This window comes from Aquarana catesbeiana, linkage group LG05 (genome assembly GCF_042186555.1).
Source record: "Aquarana catesbeiana isolate 2022-GZ linkage group LG05, ASM4218655v1, whole genome shotgun sequence".
NCBI lineage: Eukaryota > Metazoa > Chordata > Amphibia > Anura > Ranidae > Aquarana > Aquarana catesbeiana.
In genome coordinates, this window is record NC_133328.1 from 168,532,172 (window position 1) to 168,542,045 (window position 9,874).

General features: G+C 38.6%; 1 protein-coding gene across 1 annotated transcript in view; it reads left to right on the plus strand.

The window, feature by feature from the left end:
• COL6A6 (collagen type VI alpha 6 chain) overlaps positions 1 to 9,874 on the plus strand; it is a 418,546-nt gene that overhangs the window by 232,695 nt on the left and 175,977 nt on the right. Inside the window, exons 13-17 of the mRNA XM_073630332.1 lie at positions 2,046 to 2,191; positions 7,162 to 7,254; positions 8,097 to 8,150; positions 8,596 to 8,667; positions 9,395 to 9,421. Coding sequence (XP_073486433.1) covers positions 2,046 to 2,191; positions 7,162 to 7,254; positions 8,097 to 8,150; positions 8,596 to 8,667; positions 9,395 to 9,421 — 392 coding nt within the window. The remainder of the gene's footprint in view (positions 1 to 2,045; positions 2,192 to 7,161; positions 7,255 to 8,096; positions 8,151 to 8,595; positions 8,668 to 9,394; positions 9,422 to 9,874) is intronic.

The following is a 9,874-nucleotide window of genomic DNA, read 5'->3' on the forward strand; positions in this document are numbered from 1 at the left end:
TACCTCACATCTGAGGGACCAGAGCCATTAGAGAGATGCTAAGAGCACCTGTTTCTGTCCTGTTCCCCCACATCAGGGAGAAGGGACAGACCTACTCCCGAGCCTGCTGGAGCTGCCTTCAGAGACTAAGTTTGAGAGAGAGAGTGGCTGCATCTTCAGGATCTGGGCTGAGAGACTGCAGCCTGTGTGAGGATCCAGGGCCAGATCGCTGGGAAATGTTGATCACCAAGCTATTAGGACCAGATTAGCCATCTGGTGTGGTGAGCTGAACTACATTTCCTAAATGCCTACCACACTCAGTTAGCCCAAACAGAGACTGCTCCTAGTTAGCAGCGTAGCCTCTGTTATCTACTCTACTCACTGTACTCTAAAGAAAGGCCCCACCGAAAGCCAGCCAACATTAGTTACTAGGCGCCAGGTACTTTCTACCACCTCCAGGGGTTTCCCCCCCTTGCACTGGGAACATGTATGCCCACTTGTTACAAGGATTGTAGGCACAAGGTGTACACCAGGTCCCTTCTCTATTCCTCTGAACTGGTCTATGTTGTTTAGATACTCTAGTTACCCAGTTATAACTCAAATTAACCTTGCTATAATTCTGTATGTTTGAGTTAGTTGTACGTTGCCCATGTCTCTATTATAGTGCTCTAGTGTCTGTGCATTTATCTGTTTGTTGATTTACATCATATTACATTGAATTGCCTTAATACATTCAATTGGTTTACTGCTAGACTGTTTGCGGCCTTTTCCCTGTGTATCCTAAGAGTGGTAGACTGTTAACCCTTAAATTCACAGGTGTAAGCAGCTTTTAGTCTACGACCAGTGTGTCAGTGGGGACCGAGCAGTTTAGAGGGTCGTGGCAGAACAGAGAACCCATCATCACTAGCAGCTCCTTGGGGGGTAGCGCTACACAATAATGCCTCCTAATGGAGCAGTGGTAGGTGCTTAAACACCCAGCATTCCATCACAGGGTGCCCACTGCCATTCTGCAGCCCTGATAGTAGTGAGGGAATACTAAAACCCCACACAAAGTGGGTCTGCACACCTACCAAGGCCCAATAGAAGCCACATGGGCTGCTATTATGGTATTTACCCCACTGTATACAATTTAGGTGTACAGAATTGTTCATCAGACCCACTCACACCTGAGCCTCAGGCAGCTGTCTCTGACCTGTTTTAACCACTTAAGGACCGCCTGCCGCAGTTGTACTGCGCCAGGTTGGCTCTCCTGGGCGAATTGGTGTCATTGTACGTCGGCTGCTTTAAGACTACTAGGGGGCCATAAATCTATCCCCTATTTTGTAGACACTATAACTTTTGCGCAAACCAATCTATATATACGCTTATTGCAATTTTTTTACCAAAAATATGTAGAAGAATACATATCGGTCTAAACTGATATAGAAATTTTTAATTTTTTTTTGGGGGGGGGGGTATTTATTATAGCAAAAATTTTTTAATATTTTTTTTTTTCAAAACTGTGGGTCTTTTTTTGTTTATAGCTCAAAAAATAATGCAGAGGTGATCAAATACCACCAAAAGAACGCTCTATTTGTGGGGAAAAAAAAAAGGTATTGGGAACAGCGGCGCACTTAGTTAAAGTGACACAGTGCCGTATCGAAAAAAATGGCCTGGTTATTAAGGGGGCAAGTCCTTCCGGTCCTTAGGTGGTTAATAACACAAGTATAATACCTCTTAGAGCATTCAGCCAATGTGACACAGAAGAAATTAAAGAGTTTTTGTCTCCAATTAAATACAAGCAATTAAGGTTGAATATAACATAAAAAGCATGTGAAACCAGCCAAGAAGAAGTCATTCCAGATCATTTGCTTTTACTAAAACAACCATTTATTTTGAAGAGTGCAGATTCCTTTTGCAAGACAAAGAGAATAATTTCAGTTTTATATCTTATTTCTATATGGTCAATACTAAGGGTTTTGAGTAAGCCTTATTTAAGCTATAATTTTCATTTTTAGGCCAACTTAATTTTAATAAATATTTGATAAATTATGTATAGTTCTATACATGTATCTGTATCTTTTCAGGATTAAGTGCATTGGTTACTGTTGCACTTGAAGGAGCAAAGCATTATGATGACATCAAATACATTGAATTTGGCAGAGGCTTTGAATACAACTATCAAATGTATATTGGAATGCCAGATATTGGTGAAAGACTGTTTAAGCACGTGGTAAGCCAGGACCCATCCAAAGTTTTAAATTATATGTTGCATTTATGCTTTAATGCCATTTGAAATGTCTGGGTTTTTAGCTAGAATTAAGTGAACCAAAGTTTAGCAGAGAAATCTAATAATGACAATTTGTGAAATATGGTTACACCACTGGCATTAAGTGTAGGGCAGGAACACTTCAGTTTACTCCTTGTAATTCATGCAATAACATCTAAAATCACGTACAATATACACATTGCATTTGCCAAACCAACTAACAGAGGAGACTCTTCTTTTTTTTCGAGAACATTACACTTAGAAATGTACATGTTACAATAGCCAAAAGGTAATAATAGTGGTACAAATCATCTTTCAGGATAGGTCAAAAAGATTAAATCTGTCATTAACTATGGGACATTAAGGCCACCATTCACGGTTCGGTGAACCGGCCGAGATTCAAACCGTTATTGGGCAGGCTGAATGTATCAAGTTAATTGATCGATCAACTTGAGTACTACCAGCCTGCCAAATGCTCTTGCGATTATTGCTAGCGGCTAAGCGTCTCCCATTTGTTTTATCCATTCAGCAAGTATGAAGGGTGTTGCAGATTTTCAGTGTAGCAGAATCAGCTTGTGGACTTGGGCTAAGGACTCTTCTTATTTTACTTTGCAGCAAAGCTGACACTTGACATTTAAGAAACACAAAAATTTACATCAGCACACTCAGGGACTACGAACCTGGTTATTAACTACCCTGTTTCCCCGAAAATAAGACCTAGCGTGATTGTGGGTGATGGCTGCAATATAAGCCCCACTCCCCCCACCCCCAAATAAGCCCTAGTTAAAGTCCTTGTAGGTCTTATTTTCAGGGTAGGGCTTATTTTCGGGGGAAACAGGGTAAGGCTTATTTGGGGGGTAGGGCTTATATTGCAGCCATCACTGACAATCATGCTAGGTCTTATTTTTGGGGAAACAGGGTAGTAAATGGTAGTTGATAATAGAGCTTCTGTCTGTATTCTCCATTTAGCGCACCCCAAAAAGAGCCGCTGGTGAATATAATCTTATTTACCCCCTTAGAGCACTCACAGCCAGGCACATAGCATTTTCAACACTCTTTCACTGGCTCCAAATTACTTTCAATGGGTTTCTTTTTTGGGTTTTTATTGGAAACAATGAACTTGGATAAGGAGAGGAAGCATGGGATACCCCAAAAAAGGTCTATGACTATTTATGAGCTCTCTCACTGCCTACTGAGCACACCTCCCTAGGGATTGGCTAGAGTCCCTATTCTTCTGCCCACTATGATTCTAGAATTCTCAAGAAGAGGGGGGGAAGTAACAGAGGAGAAGCGTGTGAAACACTTAGCAGCCGTAAGTAATCAACCCCTGCTCCTCTGCTTACAGGGGAGCCCAACTAGATTTAGCTAGCAGCCTGCTCTACACTAGGAGGCTGCTACATTGATCAGAAAACCAATATGACAGATAAAAACAGCATTTACTTTTTCATCGCAGTCTCAAGTTATATTCAAAAAGGGCACAATCGCTCTATGAAACTGCTGCATGACTGGTAATAAGAGAAATAACTTACATACTCCAGTAGTGACCCGTTGCAGTATACAGCCTTATATCCTAGATAATAAAATAAGTAAAAACTAGGGATGAGTTCCAGGTTCATTCCATATCCACAAATGACATGGTTCTCCGATTCTGCCCGCCGGCCCTGTCATGCGGCCTGCCCACTCTCCGGCTCTCCCGTTCTGCCCGGCCTGGCTGCAGAGAGGCCATGGCCCGGTGGTTGGGGACCCCTGCAGAGACTCTGGGCTATGGGCCCCAGATTTGGGGCTATAGCCCCAGAAGCCACCCCCTAGTGATGCCACTGGAGGGAACCATACACTGTTTTTTTTTTCATGAGTTACATCTTGACATTGATACCAGACTTTGATGCAGGAAATCCATGGCTGTTGTTTACTGCAATTTACCAGCAACTGTCACTTACCTGCAATTTATTTCCTTTGTAAATGTCACTTTTGCTGTACTTGGTTGAAAACATCATAAAGACGCTTCACTACACTACACAGGCAGATTCAGGGCACCTCCCAAACATGTAATTCTCAGCACAGCTAGAGAACTGATTACTCTGTGCTTTCATGCTTAGTGTGGTCAGTTTTGAATAGGGAAACAGAGGGACTGGCAGGAACACCAGGGATTTCACACAAAGAATGCAATACAAAGAGAACAGGATACTTTTTTTCTTTAAACAAGTACATGGTACAGCAGACATATCAGGAATATGAAACATTGGGTTTAATTCTTTAATTAGTGAATGTGTATGGATTATTTATAGAGAAAAAGGATATAGTTTAGTGTTACTAGTGTTACAGGTTGGCACGGCTGCGCAAATTGGCATCATTGTATGTTGTCCACTTCAAGAAGCTATAGGGGGGGGCGCAATCCCGTGGTGCGACTCCAGAGCCGATGTGTGTGCCCGACAGCCACGATGTCCGCAGGCCACCTGCGATTGCTCCTCAGAGAGCCAGAATGGGGATCTGTGTATGTAAACAGACAGATCCCCGTTCTGACAGGGGATTAGAGAGAGACCTGCTGTTCCTAGTGATCAGGAACAGCAATCTCTCTCCTCCTCCAGGCAGTCCCATCCCCCTACAGTTAGAAACACCTCCCTAGGGAACACTTAACCCTTTGATCGCCCCCTAGTGGTAACCCCTTCCCTAAAGTGCATTCAGTGCAATCAATAGTGTATGAACAATATAGGAAATCAATAGCAAAATATTGCATAAAAAAAGAAATATGCAAAAAATAAAATAAAACATGTACTATATAAAGTGCAATAAGTGCCATCAATTGTGCAAAACCTAAAATTCAGCTAGAGATGAATTTCAAACATAAATACCAGTGCAATATATAATATATAAAAAAGGTGCAGCGCTGAATGACTTTACACATGGACTTTAGTCCCATATGATTTTTTGCAGAGATCTGCACCCTTTTTTATATATTATATATTAAACTGGTATTTATGTTTGAAATTCATCTCTAGCTGAATTTTAGGTTTTGCACAATTGATGGCACTAATTGCACTTTAATTAGTACATGCTTTATTTTATTTTTTGCATATTTGTTTTTTATGCAATATTTTGCTATTATTTTCCTATATTGTTCATACACTATTGATTGCACTGAATGCACTTTAGTAATCTTTGCACCTGTTATATGCATTGTGTTATATATTGCAAGTATATTTTTAGCACTGCACTTCTTATTTACATATTGTTTGTGCCTGGTATCTGGGTTGTAGTGCACAGCTGCTGTTTTCTTTTAGTTTCTAAGCGCGTCAAAAGTATCAAAAGTGTCCGATCTGTCCGCAATGTTGGAGCCCTGCTAAAAAATCGCAGATCGCCACCATTACTAGTAAAAAATAAATGAATAATAAAAATGCCATAAATCTATCCCCTATTTTCTGGACGCTAGACTTTTGCACAAACCAATCAATATACGCTTATTGCGATTTTTTTACCAAAAATATGTAGAAGAATACATATTGGCCTAAACTGATAAAGAAATTTGTTTTCATTTTTTTTGAAAATTTATTATACCAAAAAGTAAAAAATATTATTTTTTTTCAAAATTGTCGCTCTTTTTTTGTTTATAGCACAAAAAATAAAAACCACAGAGGGGATCAAATACCCCCAAAAGAAAGCTCTATTTGTGGGAAAAAAAAGGACATAAATTTTGTTTGGGTACAATGTCGCACGACCACGCAATTGTCAGTTAAAGCGGCGCAGTGCCGTATCGCAAAAAAATGGCCTGGTCATTAGGGGGCAAATCCTTACAGTCAGCAAGTGGTTAACTATCTCTCTTCGCCTGAAGCTATAAAAATAGTTTCTATATTTGTATTTGTAGTGTTTAGTCATTGGACAATTCACAAATTCAGAAATATTACAAAAGTGTTCTTTAATCTTAATTTTTAGTTTCCTTTTTATGTGACTTACTTAAAACTTTTACAGGGACATTGACTGATATATGTCATGCCCTTAGTTCCACAAATCTTTAATTTTATAACTCTGTCTGTTGTCTAAAGCTGGCCATACACCTATAGATTATCTGCAGATTTTCTATGGTTAGATGGAAAAAGTGGGAGATTCCTCCATCCACACAGTTTAGCGAACATGGAGAAATCTGTTGCACTTTTTCCATCTAACCATAGAAAATCTGCAGATAATCTATAGGTGTATGGCCAGATTAAGTCTGTTGTGACTTAAAATTTTTAAACCTTTCTCAATTGCATCTACACACCATTGTTAGAACTCGCACATCCAGACAGATGCCTCAGTTGACTAGATTTCATGCCATTCCAAAATAGAGTCTCAAACTAGAAACCACAGTGGAAACTGACAGCCTGACATCTTTGAACTTGCCAGTAAAGCCGGCTTTTAAAATTAGAAGTAAAAGAGTAAAATGGTATTCTGTTCCACTATGGTACGAAAATTGACAGATTGCTAACATAAGACTCTGACAGGCTGCCCTTATGACACACATACTAAGGCACATTGCCAGTATGCTTGCCAGTCTGCAAACAGAGAGGTTTATTTACTAAAGCTGGAGAGTGCAAAATCAGGCTCACTTCTGCATAGAAACCAATCAGCTTTTAACCTCAGCTTGTTCAGGTAAGCTTTGGCAATAAAACCTGGAAGCTGATTGGTTTCTATGCAGAAGTGAGCCTGATTTTGCAATCTACAGCTTTAGTAAATAAACCCCAAAGTGTCCACTGCCTTATGTTTTTGTACTTCGTAGCAAAGCTATTGCTTGTGGACTTAGGGAGTGGAAAAGGGAGTAAAATTTGTTGAGGTGGGAGCCTTCATAGCTCCAGAGAGAGTCTATGGTAGTACCAATATTATACATAATCTAGTTTGTAATCTCTATTAATTTAACACAATTTATGAAAACATCATAATTACATTACACTTTTCTATTGCAGTCCAATGTTGTTGAGAAGACATGTTGCTGTGTGTTTTGTAAATGCACTGGAGAAAGGGGTAGTCCTGGAGGATTTGGAGCACGTGGAAAACCGGTACTGAATTTTGTTTTAATTATGATTTATATTACTGGAACATTATGAATCTAATGGAGAAGATTATATATGTACATTATGTATTGAGATGGTTTACTAACAAAGTAGGGAACTCACATATTAATATGAATAAATTATAAGTTAAGAAAAGCTGTGTTCACTTTAAATAACCATCCATGTGCAAGGGACATAACAATAGCAGAATATTTGCTAACAGACATTCACTTTGTAATTTGAAAATCCACTTTAACAGTCAACAGTCTTTATCCCTTAAACCCTTTTGCTGCCACCAACATAAGGGTTAAGTGTGCAGGAGCAGCATCTGCACACACTTCAGGATGCTATGGCAGCCATAAGTGTGTGCATATTTCTTTAGCTGACTGTCAAGCCTCTAGTGGAAGTAATTCAAGCCACTGTAGATCCACCTTATCACTTCCACAGGTGCGTCACCATGCTCCCCCCGGCCATGTATCCTGGACTTTGCTGCCTATCCTGGTCATGGGACTCCCATCGGTGTCCGAGTGAGGAGTGAAGGACAATCAGCAAGAATCTGTTCACTGACTGCACTAAATGAAGCTGGAAGCGACAAGCATTTTGTCACTTCAGGTTTCAGTGGTGTCATTACCTGGCTGCTGTGGCAGGACACAAACAGGTGATATAAAGGTTAAAAATAACCTAAAAGGGAGTTCAGTTCTTCCCTACTCTCTCTAAAAAGAAAGGTTTTGGCTATGCATACACTTTAATTGTACAAAAAACTTTACAAATGTGTTCCTTTTAATTTTAAAAGATTTTTCTATGATATACATTTATCATCTAAATTCTAACTTCTGATTTATTTCCAGGGGCTACCTGGGCAAAGGGGAGTTCCAGGACATTCTGGGGAAGAGGGGGAAGATGTGAGTATCTCTTCTAAGTCTTTTTTTATTTAGTGAAATGCAGTGCTGTAGTAAAATAACACTTAGGTTTGAAATTGTACATCAGTTTCTGGTCAGTGCAAATGGTACAAATAACGTCACATTAGATAAACAAAACTTGGATAACACTATCTCCTCTGCACTGTGATCCTCTGTAACAAAGACCAACTCTTTCTGCACCAAAGAATACCAGGTCCAGATAGATTCTGTATAGAAAAACACATACGAATATTGGAAATTGATTAGGTGAACTAGGTGAACGAACAGTAGACCTGCTTTAATATTTGCATGAAGCCCATTTTCAAAGCAAAAGCAAAATACATTAATACAGTGTGGGTCTGATACTCTCAAATACATGTATCAGTATTAATAATGCAGTATTTGTTTAAAGGGAAGCAACTTCATTTAAGGTGTTTGTTTTTATTAGGGTGCAAGAGGAATACCTGGCCCTATAGGAGAACCTGGTGATAAAGGAAGTGCGGGAATCAAAGGTCCTAAGGTATGTCTTAAGTCTTACCCCTTCACACCACTTTTGCTTTTTTTTTTTTTAACAATCTACTTAACAGTCTTCTAAAAGCCTTGCAATATAGGACAGGACTAAAAAAAAATCAGACTCATTAAGCTGAAGTATAATTTCCTCTGTGCCACATTAAGCAGTACCACATGTTAGCATTTGAAATTTTTTGTTGAGTCAATCAAAATGAACACCTTATAGTTTTACCACCTGACTCACAAAGTTTTTTTTACTGATAGCCTGTGGATTAGAAGTGGACATTGCTCACAAAATATTAAAGCCAGATATAGGCAGGCAACTAGCATTTTTAAATGGGATGAGCAATTGCAAACCCTATTTTTTTCACTACATGTTTCCTTTAAAATAAAACACAGCATACACTTTTAAAGTACAATAAGCGTCGACAAGACTAAAATGAGTAACAACTGTTATCCAGTATAATGATTTAGCATAAAGTGACCATATCAGTTACCAATATCAAAATGCCATTTCTCTACAATAGAAGATATATGATACGCACCTCTCCGGTGGCCTGTGTCTCCTACCATTGTTCCATTCCTGTCTTTTGCCCTTTTATACCTTGAACAATAAGCTAGAATCACTCTCATTGTAAGCTAAGTAATAAATTTGTCCTTTTCTAAAAGCAACAGTTTAATATTATTTAAGCTGATAAATGTGTTTTTGTGAATAACCCTTTGTTTTTTATTTACAGGGAAACAGAGGGCTGTCAGGAGAAACAGTATGTATTTCTTTTTACATTTAAACTTTTCAAACCTTTAATTTGCCATCAATGCTTTTTTTCAGTGTCTTTGTATTGAAAAACAAAAAATCAAAATGTGTATTCATTTGTTATAAAGTTTCAGTTTTTGCTATTTTATAAAATTGTTTAAAGTCTTTTATATTTTTCTCATAATTTGTGTATATTTAATTTATATCCCTGTGATCCTAGTGTTACAGACCTTCATTTAAATCCTAAACAGAGAGCACAACAGAGGTTGTTTGCCTTCATGCTTTCAGCTTTAAGTTATTTAGCTATGTATGGGTGTAATTTGTAGGTATATAACATTATAACATACATACTGTATATACTGTTAATTTTTTATGTTTATAAAATTATATAAATATGATACACACTCACTGGCCACTTTATTAGGTTCACCTTGCTAGTACAAGTTTGGACCCCCTTTTGCCA